The sequence below is a fragment of the Microcaecilia unicolor genome, chromosome 2 (genome assembly GCF_901765095.1).
Source record: "Microcaecilia unicolor chromosome 2, aMicUni1.1, whole genome shotgun sequence".
Lineage (NCBI taxonomy): Eukaryota > Metazoa > Chordata > Amphibia > Gymnophiona > Siphonopidae > Microcaecilia > Microcaecilia unicolor.
The window spans coordinates 122,039,571-122,060,126 of NC_044032.1; the positions used below are offsets into that span (position 1 = coordinate 122,039,571).

At 45.0% G+C, this 20,556-nt stretch overlaps 1 protein-coding gene across 4 annotated transcripts in view; it reads right to left on the bottom strand.

Moving 5' to 3' along the window:
• POLK (DNA polymerase kappa) overlaps positions 1-20,556 on the bottom strand; it is a 238,105-nt gene that overhangs the window by 129,035 nt on the left and 88,514 nt on the right. For all 4 annotated transcript variants that reach the window (XR_003940991.1, XM_030193266.1, XM_030193268.1 and 1 more), the window contains exons 4-5: positions 20,368-20,520; positions 5,541-5,672 (exon numbers count right to left, since the gene is read on the bottom strand). Coding sequence is in view for 3 of the 4 variants with exons in the window: in XM_030193266.1 (XP_030049126.1) it covers positions 5,541-5,672; positions 20,368-20,520 (285 nt within the window). In the remaining variant the exon portion in view is untranslated. The remainder of the gene's footprint in view (positions 1-5,540; positions 5,673-20,367; positions 20,521-20,556) is intronic.

Genomic DNA, 20,556 nt, shown 5'->3' on the forward strand with positions numbered 1-20,556 from the left:
AGAGGCTTAACTATAAGCAGCTCCTTCATCCAAAGCAAGGGACTCACAAATCGAAATGCAATGCCTAGATCCAATTGATACTTACTGTCATTTCAACCAAAGCTGTTGTATTGCTGAGCGGAAAGCAAATAATTATTTGTATACTAAAACCCCAGATAGTGTATGTTGCTTGCCAAGGTATTTTTTTTCCTTTCCACAGAATAAAAATGTCAGGCATAGTTTTCCACATGCAAAGTTGTGTCTACATAATTAATGAACTTCTCTGACACAAAATCATACAAATAATCAATATTGGAGCTGTAGGTAGTCAGATCAATCTACTATCATATACACATATAAACTCCTACGAAAAAATATATATAGCGTCAAACATATGTTTAGTGTATAGGGGAAAAGCCTCAATCCCGGCGTGAGCTCCTTGTGTTGTGAAACAACGTAAGGGAGCTCTGCCCGATCATCACTGGCTGAAAAGCTATGCTTGAAATCTGCTTTGTGGTTGACATTTTGGAAAAATAAAGCTGCACCTCAATGAAGCGTAATTCTTGTTTTGTTTTTGAAAAAAACATTCTTATTCACTTGTAGCAGATGATTTCCGTAGACAGGAGGATTCAACAAGCACAAAAATGGGTGGTGTCATCATACACCAGAGAGGTGTAACAACTATTCCAGAGTTCAGAGCGTAGTGTAAAAGTTTTGAGCATGTGCAGCCCTTCCTATATGCAAGCCGTTCCTGCATGCAAGTCGGCTGGTAGCTCAGTTGCAGACAGATGATCAAAACCCGGAACTGTTCCAAACAGCGCTCCAAAAATAGCGCTGGAACAGCACGGGGCATTATTAGACCTATGATCAGAGATAATTGCATGCAAATTTAAGCACGCAATTATCTCTGATCATGGGGTAGAAGTGCGGGAGAATTGTGCCTGAGTATATGCTCAGCACAATCCTCCCGCACTTGTTTGACAGGTCTGGGCTGTCAAAAGCCCAAACCTGTCAAATACAGGGGCTGGAGGTCCATGGGACAACCAGGCTCCAACTACACCTGCCCCGAGCAACATAGGCTGAAGGTCCAGTGGACCTCCGGTCCCCCCGATGATTCCCCCCCCCCCCAGGTTCAGGGAGGGCTGGAGATCCGGTGGGTCTCCAGCCCCCCCCCCCTAACTTCCCCAGCAAAGGGTCCCTGGTGGCCTAGTGGGTGACCAACCAGCCCCCCTCCCCAGCTCCGGTCCCCCCCCAGGTTCAGGGAGGGCTGGAGATCCGGTGGGTCTCCAGCCCCCCCCGTAACTTGCAAAGGGTCCCTGATGGCCTAGTGGGCGACCAACCAACCCACCTCCCCTCCCAGCGACAGGGTTCCTGGGGTGCACTGGGCGGGGCTGGGCGCCCTTATATGGGGTACCCCGCCCAGCGCATCCAAGGATACACTGGGCAGGGCTGGGCGCTGCCATTTTGCGGCGTCGCAGGAAGAGGAGGGAGGCAGGATACCCTCCCTCCTCCAACACACAAGGCAGGGGGGTATGTGGGGACTGGACCACCAGGGACCCCTTGCTGGGGGACTAGGGGGGGGGCTGGAGACCCACTGGATCTCCAGCCCTCCCTGAACCTGGGGGGGATCGTCAGGGGGGAGGGACCGGAGGTCCAACGGACCTCCAGGCCCCCTGTCGCTGGGGGGATGTTGGTTGGTCACCCACTAGGACACCAGGGACCTTTTGCTGGGGAGTTAGGGGGGCTACAGACCCACCGGATCTCCAGCCCTCCCTGAACCGGGGGGGGGGGGGGATCGTCGGGGAGACAGGAGGTCTGCCAGACCTCCAGCCCCCTGTCGCTGGCAGGTTTGCTGTTGGGGGGAATGGGGGCCTGCCAGCATGCAAATGCGTGCTGGACAGTGCTCACAATTCTTCCCCAATGAGCTGCAAAATCTAATGCTAGCTTGGAGCTGGCATAGGGTTTGCCGCGGCCAGCGACCCAATCTTTGGCGCACTGGCTGCTGATCATTGGGGATGAATATGTTTAGCCCTGTTTAGCATGCATTTGCATGCTAGTTGCGTTCAGAGCCCTCGAGTGCGTTGTTTCACGCGCTCGAGGGCTCTGATCATGGGGCGTTAGCAAACGCCGCTGCTAGTATGGCGCTAACAGACTCTAATGCCGGTGTTTGCTTCTGATCATCCCCCTGTTGGTGAGAGCTGTATGGAAAGTTTCCAGTTCAACTGCCACGTTAGGAAGTCTTCTTCCCAGGTTATCTGGGGCCGAGGACGCTGTCTATGGAAATCATCTGATACAGGTAAGCAATAATGCTCTTTCCATCAATAAGCAGGACTGACAGTCAGATGTACAAAGCTTACTGTGCTGTCAACATTTGCTTTAGACTGTTTTTTTCTGTGGCTCTAACATGTGCCGTTTGCAGCTACAGAGAACCCTATGCAACAGGGTAGTAGCCATGGGTGGGCCTGGGCCCACCCAATTTGGGCTCAGGCCCACCCAGCAGTAGTGCACACTTGCCAACACCGGCATTAGGGAGCAAGCTAGGCTTTCGCTTCTTTTTTTTAAATCTCCCTCAGCGCCTGTTCAAAGGGTTGCCAGCAGCGTGTAAGAATCGCTGCCGCTGCTGACCCGGAAGCCTTCTCTCTGCCACTCCCCCACAACTCTGATGCAATTTCCTGGGAGAACGTGGCACAGGGAAGGCTTCCGGGTCAGCCAGCAGCAGCGATTCTTACACACTGACGGTGACCCTTTAAAGATGCTGCATGGGAGGAGTAGGAGAGAGGGCTTGTGGGTGGAGGGGAGAGAAAGGAGAGACGCTGCAAGGGGGCGATAATTGTTGGACATGAGGGGGAGAGAGGGAGAGATGCTGCAAGAGGGGGGGAGAGAGGGATAATTGTTGGATGTAGGGTAGGTTAGGAGAGGGTGGGGAGAGAAGTAGAGATGCATAACAGGGGAGAGAGGGAAGAGAGAGAAATGTTGGCATGGTGGTGGAGGGGAGGGAGAGATGTTAGACTTGGGATGCAAGGGGGGGAGAGAGAGATGGTGGACAATGGTAGAGGGGGAAGAGGAAAAAGAGAGAGAATGATGTTGAACATGAGGGTGGAAGAGAGGGAATGAGAGATGCTGCACAGGAGGGGGAAAGAACAAGGGAGATGTTGGATCCAGGGGCAGAAGGGAGTGAGAGAGAGATGCTGGACTATGGGTGGGAGGGATGAGAAAGGGAGAAAAGCTGGCCCCCAGGGGAGGGGACAAGGAAAGAGAAAAGGGACAGGAAGATGTGGGGAGGGGGGGGGGGGAGAGGAGAATGAGGGAGCAGATGCTGGGTTAGAAGGGTGGAGGGTCGGAGACACTGGGAATGGTGGAACATGTGGGACAGGCCAAAGGGGGTGGCAAGGAAATGAACACGAGGAGGATAGTGATTACAGGGAGTAGAAATATCATAAATGGGAGTAGATTGGAATGAAGATGGAAGGGAATGGAAGGCTGGAAAAGGAGTGAGATGGGGAATAGGAGAGTTAGTAGGTGAAAGTAGGAGATGGAAATGTAATACAACGAGCTCATCAGTATTCTAATAAGCATTCCATGCGATGCACAGCTCCAGAGTACCTAGCTTTAACAAGCTAGCTTTATGGCTGCTCTGGAGCTGTCGGACAGGAGGAGGCAACTGCAAAGGCTGCCTATTTGTGTTCACTAATCTCCCCTCCCAACCCCCCCCCCCCCCCCTGTGACCTTGAACCAAAAATCCATAGTGGTCCAGTGGACCACCTCCTGACCCTACCTGTACTGCCTCCTCACCCCCCTGAACCTTCCCCAAAGATCTCTTAAAAATTCCCTGGTGATCCATTGGACCCCAACATCCTCCCCACCCCACTCCCCTGGACCCTCCCCCAAGTAAAAGAACTCTGGTGGTCCAGTGGACCAACTTCAGACTCCCTCCTCCGCCCTTTACAGTACCCATCACTCTCTGGTGCTCTAGTGACACCCCACACCCCCATATACCTTAGATCTGCGGGAGGGCAGGAGCAACGCCTGCATCCTCCCTCCTGCCTCTGGGCCCAGCCCCTGTCCGGAGCATCCTGGGATGCACTGGGAGGGGATAAACAATGGTGCTATGGGAAGTCCTGGAGGGCACTGTAGCCCTATTCTCTTGCCCCCTCTCCTTTCCTATCCTAAAGGAATTCTGCTTCCCTTTTCTATCTGTTTGTGTGTTTTTTTTCTTTTTTAATTCAATTACACATGTAACCTACTCAGATACAATTTGATGGGCGGTATATCAAATAATAAAGAAACTTGAAACTATATGATCTTTCAGGCCAAGTACTGCAGCTCATAGGAAACTAATGGCTAAAAAGAAGATTTCATCAATTAGGTTAGTACAATATTGAGGACACAGTTGAAGCAAGTCTTGCATGAACTTGATAACTGAAAGATGTATAGCGATGAGTTAACCTTCTACACGGTGATAGCAAGGGCAAGGTGAACTCAGGTAATTCCTAAAAGAGTTAGCCTTCAGACCAAACTCTGAATGATGCAGATGTTATTCAAGCAGTTTCAGGAGAAAGAATCTAAAGTCTTGTCCTATGTACCATAAGTCAAACCTCTTCTATTTAAAAATGTAAGACCTTCAAGTGAAATCTTTCTTAAAAGCCAGAAGAACATAAGACACATGATTAGGCAGATTAGGAGAAAACTACCTACTCAACGTTCAAGCTGTGAAATCTAGGCACTTGATGTTAGACAGGAGCAAAGTTCTGAAGCATGAGTTCAGTAGAGCATGCCTGAAAGCTCTGCTATGAAAGGTATTAAAAACTTGGGCTCTGTTCGATGATATCTTTCTTGAGGTATGTAAACCCTAATCGTGTTTGTTTCTATGCTTATATATACAGTACAAAGCAGAATGATTTCAGTATCTTTAAAATGGATAACCATAATAAACAATTTCTAATATACAAATGCAACAACACTGTGGCATAATTATAAAAATGTCTAGCTCACATGAAATTTTGCAATCAATTAATATGAGGCAACATGTTGTTTGGAGATTTTTCTTCTGTCCCTTTGGGTTGCCAACTCAACTAAAACCAACGTTTATAGGGCTACAAAATTATGATTTTTCATTGACAATTACTTAGGATGTTCCCTAATTTTTAACAACCCCTCCCCCCCCCCAACTTAGTTCAGAGACTGTAATGACAGGGGCCCACAGACCATGGCCACCCCCAGAATGCAATAAATTAAATGTGGACCCTCTGTTTATCCACCAAATGCCACCATTTTACAGTGATTCAGACTTCCTAACTTCATGGACTTTGAACACTGCCTCTACAATATTTCCAATCTCAGATGGCCTAGGAATTAGAAACTGGATCTAAAAATCAAATCCAAGTCTTCCATATTTTAGTGTGCAGCACTGCCACAGAGTCATTAGTCTGAATCTTGACTTCACCTTCAATTTCATGGACATAACACATTTTACCCTATGCAGGTATAATGATACCTAGTCATGAAATTTAACTGCACTGTAGTCAGTAATAGAAAAATAAGATATTTTGTAGAGTACTTACATCTTTACTTACTGCTCGATATTTGTCAAAATTTAATGGAACAATAACAAGATTTGGGCAGAGTTTCTTGGCAATGAATCCAGGCATAGCAGCACGAACACCAAACCGACGAGCAAGGTAATTTGAAGTTGACTTGGGAAAAAATAAATATTTGAATAATTAATATGTACATCTAATCACTAGGAGGGTAATTTAAAATAAGGCAGCTATACTATCAGGACACACAGATACATATGTTGTGCCTATTTTATAAAGGCTTAAAAGGAAATTTTTCTAGAGAGGCAAATTTAAATCATAGTGGACAAAAAATGTTTTATTTTACAAAGACAACATATGGAAAAAAGTCACACATCTAAGTGCCAGTCCCACCTTCAAGAATTCTTGTTGTATACTGTGTAAAAGTAGGCACTATGAAGGCAATTCTATAAAAGTGTGCTTGAATTTAGGCACCTAGAGGCACTTCTTAGAAGCCTAATCTATAAAGGAAAATAGGCACCTACTTTTCTTTATAGAATACTAACACGACTGGTTATATGCAGTTCGGCGCAAGCAATTATGCCAGCCATAGAATTGGTCTAACCAAATAAACAACCCACAGATACTGCACCAATATAATATGTACAAGTAGCATCTGAAAAATATATCTAAAAGATAGTTTAAGTATGCTCATAAAACAAAAATGGGACCACCACAGATCAAAAAGACCTACTTGTGTCACCATTTAAATTTTTGAATGATTGCACACGTGTCTCAACGTTTATCAGAATTTTACAAATGAACTGGCTTCAAAAGTTGAAATCAAAATGAAACCATATACCAAACATTTTAATTATTTAACTTATCTTTTAAAGTCTTCCATGTCTCGACATGGACAATGTTTTTCAAAGTGCTGCCTCAGGCAACCCAAGAAAATATGAATTGCGTGAATATTATCTGTCCAGTTCCTCATTATTAACAACTCTCATACATAGTGAAGTTGCCGAATCTTCATCTTCATCTGACTTTTGTCATTTGCGGAATCTTCCTCCCCATGGAAATCAGGGAAAAACAATCATTGATGACTCATACAACTCGGAACAGATTATGAGGTGTGTGTGTGTTTGGGGGTTTGAGGTTGATAGCTTATGTACAGAGAGCAGGAGGGGAGATATATAATTGCTCAAGTTATAGTGGATAGGATGCCCTTATTGTTAAGAAATGTATATGCTCCCAACATATATAACAAATGTTTTCTTCCAGAACCTTATTTCAATGCTACAGCTAAACCCTACAACAACCAAAAATCATAGGGGGGCAACCTTAAGGTGGAAGCTGATCCCGATAAGACGTATAACCCTCACAAAGAGAAACTAGACCACACTACAAGGATTCCTATGCTGTGTACTAGTCTGGATGTCATTGATGTCCAGAGGACTCCCCACCCTGGAATATCAAGGGCACACGACACACTCTAGAATCTATTATTTGCTTATGGATAAGGCTCTATTTTCAGCTGTGAGGGAGACGTCTATAGAATCTATTGCAATCTCTGATCGTGCTCCCGTCTGGGTGCGGATCCAGGGGCAGGGACATCCTGAGCTTGACAGATCTTGGTGCTTCCCCTTGCATTTATACACTGATGAGGAATTTTTAAACTACTTGCTAAAAAAATGAATGGATTACAAGCACTTTAATTCACAAAATGTCTCCGATTCAACTTTGTTTTGGGACACAGCTAAAGTTGTCTTACAGGGCAACATCATAGCTTACAGCAGTATGAAGAAAAAAACAAGTGATATTGCACTTGGAACATCAGTTGATTCATTTACGGCAGAGTTGTGGTGTCACCCCTACTCCTTTCCCTTCAGACCCGATTACTGGCAAAGCAGGCGGCTTTGAATGAGTTCTTACACCAGTATGCTAAAAAAAAAAAAATCAGCTATTATCAATATCAATTATATAAATTCAGGAATACCGATAGACTGCTGGCTCGCTTGGCTAACCCTAAGAGCCGCTCTTCTAGAGTTCTGACACTTAAAACTACTACTGGTACCTTGGTTAATACAGACAAAGAGATCGATCTGATTTTTAAAGATTATTATTAAAAACTTTACAGTGTTGATAACTCTGATAGTTTAGATTCTGACTCCTACTTGGACAGCCTTGAATTAGCATGTCCCACACAATCACAATCCGCTAAATTATATTGACCTATTGAAGCATATGAGGTTCAATGGGTGATCTGCAAAAGCTCTCTTTATAAAACGCCTGGTCTGGATGGATACAGAGTGGAATTTTATAAATGATTAATACTGGATATTGTAGAGCTCATGACTGCTATGTTTAATGAAATCATAGCAGCTAAACAGCTGCCTGAGTCACTAGAGATGGCGTGGATAGTAGTATTCCTAAGCCAGGGAAAGATTATTCACTACTAGAATCTTATAGACCTATATCTTTAATCTGCTATTAGGCTAAATTACTTGCTACAATCTTGTCCAATTGCCTAGCACAAGTGTTCCCCTCTCTTATTGCTGAGTCCCAAGTAGGAGTGTAATGTGGTGAAAAATATTCGGAATAACTTAGCTACTTTGGAGAGTGTACGATCCAGAGGGGAATCATCCTTACTCATTAGTTTTGATGCTGAGAAAGCTTTTGATCGGGTGTGCTGGGACTTTATGTTTAAGGAACTATGCAGATAGGTTACAAATTCAGCAGGTGCAGCGAAGGGCGACTAAAATGATAGCGGGGATGGGACGACTTCCCTATGAAGAAAGACTAAGGAGGCTAGGGCTTTTCAGCTTGGAGAAGAGACGGCTGAGGGGAGTCATGATAGAGGTATAGAAAATAATGAGTGGAATGGAACAGGTGGATGTGAAGCGTCTGTTCACGTTTTCCAAAAATACTAGGACTAGGGGGCATGCGATGTAACTACAGTGTAGTAAATTTAAAACAAATCGGAGAAACGTTTTCTTCACCCAATGCATAATTAAACTCTGGAATTCATTTCCGGAGAACGTGGTGAAGGCGGTTAGCTTAGCAGAGTTTAAAAGGGGTTAGACGGTTTCCTAAAGAACAAGTCCATAAACCACTACTAAATAGACTTGAGAAAAATCCACAGTTCCAGGAATAACACGTATAGAATGTCTGTATGTTTGGGAAGCTCGTCAGGTGCGTTTGGCCTGGATTGGCCTGGATTGGCCGTTGACGTGGACAGGATGCTGGGCTCGATGGACCCTTGATCTTTTCCCAGTGTGGCATTACTTATGTAGTATGGTACTGATGGACCGTTTGAGCATGTCATCCAGAGTTATATATCATGCTCAAAAGCTATGATATCAGTAAATTGAATCATTTCTGAGGCCTTCTTATTGGGGCAACAGACAGGGTTGCCACTTACCTCCCCCTGCTATTTCTGCTGACATTAGATCCCCTGATTAGGGAAATTCTGGCTAACCCAGAAATTACTGGGGTTGAGATAGGATGTACTGAGTTTAAAATATCCACTTTTGTGGATGACCTTCTGGTGCACCTATCTAGCCCTATGGCTTTTCTCCCAGTTCTATTGGAAAACTTTGCTGAATATGATATGTTTTCAAGCTTTAACTCAATATGGATAAGTTGGAGGGTTTGGCTACATCCACCTCCCTGACAAGGCAATGGGTGGGAGAATTTCCCCTAAAATGGGCTACTGAGTGCTTTAAATACTTGGGCATTTATCTCCCATTGAACCCAAGATAGCATTGCCATTGATGCAGATTGTCAGCAGATCATTACAAGATGGCATTTTGTCTGATTCTTTGAAAGAAGCTACCATTAAACCTTTACTTAAGAAGCCTTCTCTTGATTTTGCTGTGTTGAGCAATTACAGACCGATTTCTGTATTGCCATTTTGGCTTAGATTTGAAGACGGCCAGAGATGGAGCTTGACGGACCGGCTCAGGAAGTTTATTCCAGGTATATGGTGCAGCCAGATAAAAGGAACGGAGTCTGGAGTTAGCAGTGGAGGAGAAGGGTACAGATAAGAGAGATTTACCCAGTGAACGGAGTTCCCAGGGAGGAATGTAGGGAGAGATGAGAGTGGAGAGGTACTGAGGAGCTGCAGAGTGAATGCACTTATAGGTCAATAAGGGGAGTTTGAACTGTATATGGAAACGGATAGGAAGCCAGTGAAGTGACTTGAGGAGCGGGCTAATATGAGCATAACGACACTGGCGGAATATTAGTCGTGCAGCAGAATTTTGAACAGATTGAAGAGGAGAGAGATGGCTAAGTGGGAGACCTGTGAGAAGCAAGTTGCAACAGTCTAAGCGAGAGGTGATAAGAGTGTGGATGAGGGTTCTGGTAGTGTGCTCAGAAAGGAAAGGGTGAATTTTGCTGATATTATAGAGAAAGAAACGACAGGTTTTAGCAGTCTGTGCTCTTATATGTGCTCTATGTACATCACTTATATGATGGTGGGGGCAGACAGTGTTGTGGTACAAGATGGGAAGCTGCAGTCATGCCCTACATGGAATGTGTGCTGTGCAGCTCCGCTCACATTTGTTGTCCCTGTGAGCATAATACCCCCCTTTTCACCTACTGCCCACTCGCTCCCTCCCGCCTTCTCAAATATTAGGGCATCCCAGAACCCCCCCCCCCCAAAGTGCCTCCTACCCTGCCCACCCATAAAGAAGCAGCCTTCCCGCTCCAGACCCCCTCAAGTTACTCCCCACTCACCTGCTCAACCATAGGTCCCCTCCTCCTCCTCAGGTGTAGTTTCAGCAATAAGGTCTGAGCAAGAACAATCCACAGTTGCATCCTGCCCATCCCAGCTTTCAAAACAGCAGCCTTGTGAGACTAGGAGGGTGGGCGGGGTAGGAGGCTGTGCTTAGTGTGGCAAGAAGGGGGGCAGAGGGATGTAGAGTCTTTATTCAACTTCTCAGTTATCAGACAACAGATCGGTCCCATTTAAGGTTGGAAAATCAAGTCTCTGCTGTATATACATAATGATATGAAGCGATAAAGTAATAACATATTAAAGAAATGTAAGAAATAAAATTGAAGTCCATTTTTAAAGCATTCTTCATTTAATCTACAGTTTCTTGACTACAACTTCACAATGGAGCAACACTAGAGATGATCTTTCATTTAAAGAGTTGTTACTAAGCTTTTGTACGGGACACAGGAAATATCAAACTGTTGAGGATTTTTCTTTAATTACTGAAAATGATGTGCAACATTTTTATATCTTATATCTTTAAAAAACAAAATTATAGTAGCGTATATCTGTCTAAGAAGAACCAACCTTTGATAACCTTTTCTCGGCAATTGTTCAATATGCACCTTAGGTCCCTAAACGATCCGCACCTATATATTCCTTCTCTGCGAGACTAGCATCAACAAGGCAATCAGCCTTCTATTGTGCAGCTCCAGCCTGATGAAACTCATTATCTTCCTCACCTCGGCTTGAACTCTCATTCCCAAAGTTCAAGGCAGCCCTTAAAACCTACCTATTCTGGGCTGCATTTGGGGTTACTTATTGAGTATTGTCTGTTGCTGGGCATCTGTGACCTTGTTTGGCTCTGAGTGAATGTTGGAAATGTTTTGTATGCCTTGATTGATTGATGCTTTTCTTGTTCTCTTCCCTTTCCTGTTAAACTTGTTCCTTTCCATTTCAAAAGTTTTATTTTGTATTGTAAACCAAGCTGTTTTTATATGAATAGTGGTGTATCAAATAAATTGCAACCATACATATTTTTTTTTTCTGAGAAAGGACTGTTATCCTACCCAAGATTAGTTACATGACAGATTCTGGACATAGCGTTCACAACGTCTGCAATAGAGTATCAAACCATGAGACTGCAACACATCAAAAGCATCGCTATAGAAAATCTTTTGTTAAGAACAGTGACATTAATTCTCTCTGCCAGTTTCTAAATTAAATGGAATAAATTACACTGTAATTTTTACATGCTTTGTATCTTTTGAAACTTTAAAAAATAAAAATACCCTTGAAACTAGTAGGAGCTTTTGCATCAGTAGATTAAAAACAGAGAACCAAAGCTGTTCAAAGGAGCATTTATAATGGGCAATAAAGCTTTGTGCTAAAAACAGAACTATTATTATTATTGAAAAATGTAGAAAGACACAAGTAGAAACTAACATATTCCAAAGAACCTTGGTTCTCTGTTTCTCCACAGCATCCCATGTAGTCTCACCCACACACATTCCTTCCCCACACACCACACTCATTAATTATTTCAGAAGTATCTAAAATAAAGAACACACATCTATGTCCAAACTGCTCTCCGTATCCCCAAAGTTTCTGACCTGTACCTCAAGTAACTTCAGATTTATTAAGGGGTACACATACACACACAACTACTTAAACCACAACACACATACTGGTGCAATTTCTAAAACCGCTCTTTGGATAGGCCAGAGCCTAAAAATTAAACACCTTATGATAGACAGCTGTTACTATAGCATTTGATATGGTTAATCACCAGCTTTCATTGCAAGCTCTGGAAACTGGGATTGGGGGAAGTACTAAATTGGTTCCAGTCATTTTTAGAAGATTAATCCCAGAGGGTCTTCATAAAAGTGTTTAGCTCAAAGTCACAGGTTGTGGTATCTCATCAAAGCTGGGAGCCAGTGCAGATTGAGACGTAGAGGTTGTGCGGGAACCATGCGCGATTTGCCCAGGATGAGTCTTGCAGTAGTGTTCTGGGCAGTCTGGAACTTTCGCAGTAGTTGCTCCTGGCAGCCTGCGTAAATCCCGCTGCAGTAGTCAAGGTGAGAGAGAACTAACCAGTGAACAAGTGTGCGGAAGAGCTCTCTGGTGAGACAAAACCTAATGCGCCGCAGTCTCCACATTGCGTAGAACATCCGCTTGGTGACCGCTCGCACTTGCAAATCCAATTGAAGGTAAGGGTCCAGCTCAACACCTAGAAGTTTTAAGCTCTTTGAAATAGGGAGAGTCTGGTCTTTAAGTACAAGCAAGCGTGATGAAAATCTGGTATGGATGGACGAGAGCATCAGACACTGAGTTTTATCTTTGTTTAACTTAAACTGAAATACCTCAGCCCAATGATCCATGATGGAAAAACTCGCTTCAATCAGATCTTTGATTTCATCCAAGGAGGAATGGAAGGGAATAGAGATGGTTATATCATCTGCGTAGATAAATGGATTCAAGCCTAGTTTTGCTAGTGCTGTTGCAAGGGGAAACAGCATGATGTTGAATAGCGTTGGTGAAAGAGGCGAACCTTAGGGGACCCCACAAGTAGCTTTCCAGGGCGCAGAATGATCTGGAGTGCCTTTGACCTGGTATGTTCTTGTTGACAGAAAGCCCTGAAACCAATGCAACACGTTCCCTCCGATGCCTAAGGTGTCCAATAGATGTAGTAAGATGTTGTGGTCCACCATGTCGAATGCACTGGACATATCGAACTGCATCAGTAATACTTTTTTTCCAGTAGAAATTTCCCGTTTAAAATCAGACAGGGCCGTAACCAGAACCGTTTCAGTACTATACTGAGCGCGGAAACCTGACTGAGAGTAGTGCAGGATATCAAAGGACTCTAGGAATACATTTAACTGGGTGTTCACCAAGCTTTCCATCACTTTGACAATCAGTGGAATGGACGCCACTGGTCAACAGTTAGAGATGACGTCGGCTTTGATCTTTGGATTCTTAGGAATGGGTGTGAGAAGAATTCTGCCGTGCTTTGGGGGGGGGGGGGGGAAGATGCCATGATTCAACATGTGATTAAGATAGCAAGTCAAGTCTACAATGAAGCGTTGTGGGGCCACTTTCAAAAGGTGACTAGGACAAGCATCCAGGCCACAAAACTTATTGGAGAACTTCAGGAGTGCTTTAGAAACGTGATCTACAGGAACGCTGTCAAAGGCAGACCATGTGCGATCGGCTGGACAGGAAGCAGAGCTTGAATCCAAAGAGCGTAAGAAGTCATCCACATCTGCAGGGGAACTAGTTAGTGTGGATCTAAGAACTTGTATTTTGTCCTTGAAATAAGTAGCAAGCTGGTCCGCCGATGGTAGATCGTCCTGAATGGTCTCCAGCTTATTGATATGCTGGAATATCTAACTAGTGAAGGGCGATTAATGCTCTTTGAGGAGTTTTAGCAAAGTACAGGATCTAGATGGTGGGACAGATTTGTTATTGTCAAGTACAGCACTATATTACTACCTAGTGAAACCATGCTACTTTGGGTCCTGGATTATGAAGAGATTGTGAATCCCCAAGGGACAGATTGCTACAGAGTGCAATGGTGATGTAGATGGGCACAATGCTGTTTTTCTGAACTGCTCTGTCTTCTTATGTCCAGGTTACTGTAGCTACATACAGGGAGAATGGCATTGGTCAGTTCAGCTGGCCACTCTCCAGAGGGACACAGGCTAGGCTCTGCCTGTAGGGCATCTGTGAGTGGAGCCTCTCCTGAGACGAGACTTTGGGCCAGATATTTCCCCCATCCTTCTGGCCACCTGTGCTGAGAAAGGCACTTTACATACTGCAAGGTAAGAAACCTACGTTTGAGAGCATCTATCTGTGATGTCATTAGGCTATCTGCCTTGGGGCTCTCATAGATGCCAGGGGCTGCACATTGTCCTATGACTCATGGGCAGGCTCTTGGGGTACATGAGGGGGGGGGGGGGGGGGGCGGCACCTGGTTTTCCTGAGGAGTTTGTATGCTACTATCATGTAGAGGTTTGAAGGGTCCCCAGCTTGGGCATTGAGAATCTTTCACAGAGTAGAATACCTAACTTTGGACCTCACATTGCTGTATATAATCAATGAGGGGTCTGGGCCATGAGAGGCCATCCATTTGGGTGGCAACTTGTGCTCTCACAGCCCCCTGTGGTCAGTGTACTGTCCTCCTTGCACACTCCTTTCTCGGGTTTGTGTGCTGTGGCCCCTCAATGCAGGGGATGAGGATTTAATTCCCACTATTAGTCTTGTCTGGTTACTGTCTTATTTATCCTGCCAGAGCTGCTGCAACGGGCTAGGTAGCTTTGTGTAACATGCTGGCCACTTTTGTTTTGGTCACAGGAGGGTGCTGTCCAACATCCCCCCCCCCCCCCCCCCGCCCACTTCCTTTCCATGTCATCTCATATGTTTGCATTTGGTTGCAACACATTCTAGTGGATATGGGGGTTATGGGCACATTGTAATGGGGGTAGTTGCATATTCAGGCCTTGATCCAGGACAGCGTTGTAATAGGGGTGCAATGTCAGTGGAAATTATGTCGGGCCCTAAGGTGCTCCCTCTTGCACTGGATGAGGCCAGGATTTTCACACCATATCTTCCTGTAGCGGTGCACGAGCGCCTCAAGATCCCTGTGAATGCTGAATCTCCTAAAAAAACAACAATTGGTAGAGACAGGGTTCAGGTGATGGTCCTTCTTGGCATCATATATATAATTTTTTTTAATGACATGTTGTGCAGTGCTCCTCACATAGCCTGTGACAGATGGCTACAGCCAGATTTGGGGATGGGGGCTCAGGGGTGGGTATGCAGTACACAGGCACAGGTGCTGTGTGAGCTGAAGTAGCCATGGGGGACAGAGGTGGCATGGTGGCCTTTCTGTGGAGCATATGCACTGGTACTGGGAGGTGGGGATGGGCAGTGGGGTAAACCAGGTGTCCCTTGGGGTGGTTCAATGTACTTTAGTATGCTGCTGCTAATATTTCCATTAGTATGTTGGGATGGGCCAGTGTGCTGGTGTTGTGTGTGTGTGTGTGTGTCTAGATATGTGCAGGCCCTCATTTCTGCATTGAAGGGTTACTGAGGGGGCCCCCCCATAATTACTTGTCATTAAATATTCTGGACATTCTGATGTCACCTATGTTTTTTTATTCATTTTTATGAAACTTCAATAACATGTATTGCAACAACAAAGGGAACTCACTGCATGTGACTCTGCTTATGTATGTTGCTTGCACGAGTGATCTTGGGGGGCACTGCTTCACACTCACCTTTCCAGGCTGCCTCTAATGGATCTCCATGCCTCATGGAGACATTGTGGGGTAGCAAGTGGTGGAGGAGCGTGAAAAGTTCAGACCAGGATCTTTGTCTCTGGCACACTAAAATTAGGCTCCTGTGAAAAGATAGGACTGTCCATACTGAGGAACGTTCCTCCACGTGCAGGCAGGTATTTACGTATGTTTTGCATGTGAAGAGAACATGCTACCGTTGCCATGGATGTTTTCTCTATGCGGGGACCAGTACCGCTGCTGAATGATATGCGTAGTGTACTTCCAATAGCTAGAGCGAAGATACTTACAGTACCTATACAGGTATTCTCCAAGGACAGCAGGCCTTATATTCTCACGTGGATAATTTATAACAAGCTTTAAGAACTTTGTGGAGCATGAGACACACTCTACCGCGCATGCGTGGGTACCTTCCCGCCCGCCGCGAGGACGCAGTTACCGCAGTTAAATACTACAGCAAGAAAAATAAAAATAGGAGGCAACTCCTAGGGGAGGTGGAAGGGTTTGTGAGAATATAAGGCCTGTTGTCCTCAGAGAAAAACTGCTACAGGTAAGTATCTTTGATTTCTCTGAGGACAAGCAGGTTATTCATTCTCACAAGTGGGGTATTTCTAGCATCCAGGTTCACTGAAAACAACAAACATTGATCAACTGGGCCTTGCAATGGCGACAACATAACTCAGACTAACCTAAAACTATATACAACTGAGTGAGAGTTCAGCCTAAAACAGAATAAAATGGGCCTAGGGGGGAGGAGTTGGATTCTAGACCCCAAACAGATTCTGCAACACTGTCTGCCCGAACCAACTACTGTGTTGGGTAAACTGCTTGAGGCAGTAGTGTGATATGAATGTGTGCACAGAAGACCATGTTGCAGCCTTGTAAATTTCTTCAATGGAGGCTCACAGCAAGTGGACTACCTGTTCAGCCAGGGCTCTGACATTGTGAGCCTTGACATGACCCTCCAGTGTCAGCCCAGCCTAGGCATACGCGAAAGAAATGCTAACTGTCAGCCAATTAGAGATTGTGCATTTCCCGATAGCGATCCACATCCTTTGGGGATCAAAAGAAATGAAGTTGGGCTAATACTTGCTTACAGTCCAAGGTGTACAAAGTGCTCTCGCCAGGATGGGCATGGGGTTGGGAAATAGAGGTTTGACAGGGGGCTTTGACAAAAGCAAACCCCTCAAGAAGCAAACAACAAGAGGCTATCCAGAGATGGGCTTACCCTCTACACACTGATAAGACTGTTCACGCTATCCAAAAATACTAGGACTAGAGGGCATGAGTTGAAGCTACAGTGTGGTAAATTTAAAACGAATCGGAGAAAATTTTTCTTCACCCAACGTGTAATTAGACTCTGGAATTCGTTGCCGGAGAACGTGGTACGGGCGGTTAGCTTGACGGAGTTTAAAAAGGGGTTAGATAGATTCCTAAAGGACAAGTCCATAGACCGCTATTAAATGGACTTGGAAAAATTCCGCATTTTTAGGTATAACTTGTCTGGAATGTTTTTACGTTTGGGGAGCGTGCCAGGTGCCCTTGACCTGGATTGGCCACTGTCGGTGACAGGATGCTGGGCTAGATGGACCTTTGGTCTTTCCCAGTATGGCACTACTTATGTACTTATGTACTTATGTAATTGCATCGAGGTGAACCCTTATGGAGTTGGTCTTGAGACCAGACCCGGAGAGGAGAAGAAGGTATTCAAGCAGGGACTGTGTAGGACAGTACACAGGATCTAGAGCATTGCTTCACACCAGTCAGCAAACTTCCTCCATTTGAAAGACTAACACCTCTTAGTGCAATCTTTCCTGGAAGCCAGCAGGACCCGGGAAACACCCTCTGACAGACCAAGAGAAGCATAAGAGTAGCCATACTGGGTCAGACCAATGGTCCATCTAGCCCAGTATTCTGATTTCCAAACAGTGACCAAGCCTGGTCACAAGTACCTGGCAGAAACCCAAATCATAGCAACACTCCATACTACAAATCCCAGGGCAAGCAGTTGCTTCCCCATGTCTGTCTCAATAGCAGACTATGGACATTTCCTCCAGGAATTTGTCTAAACCTTTTTAAAACCCAGATACGATAACTGCTGTTACCATATCCTCTGGCAAAGAGTTCCAGAGCTTAGCTATTCGTTGAGTGAAAAAATATTTCCTCCTATTTGTTTTAAAAGTATTTCCAAGTAACTTACTCATTCTACACCACTCAGGATTTTGTAGAACTCAATCATATCTTCCCTCATCCATCCCTTTTCCAAGCTGAAGAGCCCTAATCTCTTTAGCCTTTCCTCATACAAGAGGAGTTGCACCCCCCCCCCCCCCTTATCATTTTGGTCGCTCTTCTTTGAACCTTTTCTAATTCCGCTATATCTTTTTTGAGATACAGAAACCAGAACTGAATGCAATACTCAAGGTTCGGACACACCATGAAGTGATACAAAGGCATTATAACATTTTCGGTCTTATTCACCATCCCTTTTTTAATAATTCCCAGCATCCTGTTTGCTTTTTTGGCCGCCGTCACACACTGAGCAGAAGATTTCAGTGTATTATCTACGACACCCAGATCTTTTTCTTGAGTGCTAACCCTAGGCTCTTAACAACCAGGCCGTGAGGGCCAGAGCCTGAAGGTTGGGATGTAGAAGACATATCTCGTTCTACATGATGAGGGTCAGAAAACACTCTAATCTTCATGATTCTTTGGAGGATAACTCCAGAAGAGGGAACCAGAACTGCTGAGGCCACAAAGACACAATAAGATCATGGTCCTGTGGTCTTGCTTGAGTTTCAGCAAAGTCTTCCCCACAAGAAGAATGGGAGGATATGCATACAGCAGACCTGTCCCCAAATGCAGGAAGAAGGCATCTGATGCTAGTTTGTCGTGGGCCTGAAGTCTGGAGTAGAACTGAAGGACTTTGTGATTCAGCTGAGTGGCAAGGAGATCCACTGAGGGGGTGTCCCACGCTCGGAAGATCTTGCGAGCAACACCCATATTAAGAGACCACTTGCATGACCTTGCTCAGTCTGTTGGCCAGACTGTTGTTGTTGCTGCCCGCCAGGTAAGTGGCCTGAAGGAACATGCCATGTTGGCGAGCCCAGTGCCACATCTGGACGGCCTCCTGACACAGAGGGTGAAATCCGGTGCCCCCCTGCTTGTTGGTGTAATACATTGCAACCTGGTTGTCTGTTTGAATGAGCACAATTTGATTGGACAGACGATCTCTGAAAGCCTTTAGTGTCCCAGATTGCCCGGAGCTCCAGAAGATTGATCTGAACAGCCGTTTTCTGGAGGGACCATGCTCCCTGAGTGTGCAGCCCATCTACATGAGCTCCCCAACTCAGTAGCGATGTATCCATTGTCAGCACTTTTTGAGGCTGAGGGGTTTGGAATGGAAGTCCCAGGCTCAAATTGGATCATAACAGTCCACCAGAGCAGAGAGTGAACAAGGTCTGGAGACACTCGGATGACATCTTCCAGCTCTCCTGTAGCCTGGTACCACTGGGAGGATAGGGTCCATTGAGATGATCTAATGTGAAGGCATGTTATGGGTGTCAAATAAACTGTGGAAGCCATGTGGCCTAACAACCTGAACATCTGCCGATCTGTGACCTGCGGAGAGCTCCCGGCACCATGCGTTGAGGACAACCGATGCTGATGTTTCTTGGCTTTCGCCCAAGTCAGCACCCACGAGGATAACGTTGAATCTTCACGACGCCTTGGGGTCGGGTCAGATGCTGGCCGGTCCCAGGGGCCATGTCCAGCAGTCAGCGTTGAGAGCATCACTGCTCCCAGTGTCATTGAGTCTTGAAGCAGCCATAGGGACCGATGCTCCTGATGCAGTCTTCGACGTTGATGCTAACAACATCAGTGCTGATGTCAAGGACTTGAATCTGGCTCCAAAAAAATCCTCTCACGTTGAGCCTCTCTGGCAATCTGAGTCCTCTTCTTCATCTGAAGACAAATGACACAGTTGGCAGGGCTATGGTCGAGCCCTAAGCACTGAAGACACCACAAATGGGTGCCTTTGCCAGAGATCGTCTGACTGCACCAGGACCGGAAAGTAGGCCTAAACATAGTCTAAGACGTGGAAAATAAAGGAAATAAAATCGGCAAAAAATAACTAATAATGTATGGGAAGAAAACGGGAGAAAAGCCTGATAAGGCACAGCAAAAAATCATTCAAAAAAAAAAAAAGCTGAAAAGGCACCATAAAGAAGCTCTTCCGAAACGGAAGTGAAGAGAAACCACAGACACAGTCCTCTCTTCACCACAATAACCACAGTCTCGCAGTGGACAGGAAGGCACTCATGCATGCACAGTACAGAATGTCCCACAAAGCTCTTAAAGCTTGTTATAAAGCCCGGACAGGGCAATGAGGTGCCGTATTACCCACTTATGAGAATTAATGGCCTGCTTGTCCTCGGAGAAAGACATTTAAAAACATGTGCAGTATATCAAATGTACACAATCTATGATGTTTGCAGTTTGTCCTGTTTCTAAATGTTTTGGGGGCATTTTCGAATATCGGAACATGTTTCTTTGTTTCTTTCACTAAAGACATATGCTTTTAAACATGTTCTGATAGTTTTTGGGAGTTTTTTGCCATTTGAATGTCATATCGAAAATGCCCCGCCACACGTCATAATTTGCCCTTTGATGAATATATTCCTGCTTTGATCCATGGTGATAATTATAATATGAGGTGAATCTAATTTGTTCTTAAGACTAGATATATGTAAGAAACAAAGAAACAAATGCAGAAACCTAGAAATAAAATCTGAACAGAAAGAAACAGTGTTGAGAACCTATACTTATTTTGACTCATACCAACTGATCTTACCAGCATACTCATGGACCCCACAGCCATGGGCTTATCTCTCAGTTCTAGGTTGTCCCTCATTTCCACAGAAGCATAAAATGCATCCATGTCTATATGTACTATTACACGACTGAGATCACGACTCTCTTCCAATTCCATAACCAGTTTATCAACCTAAAGGAAAAAAGATTCATACAAAGAAATTAAATC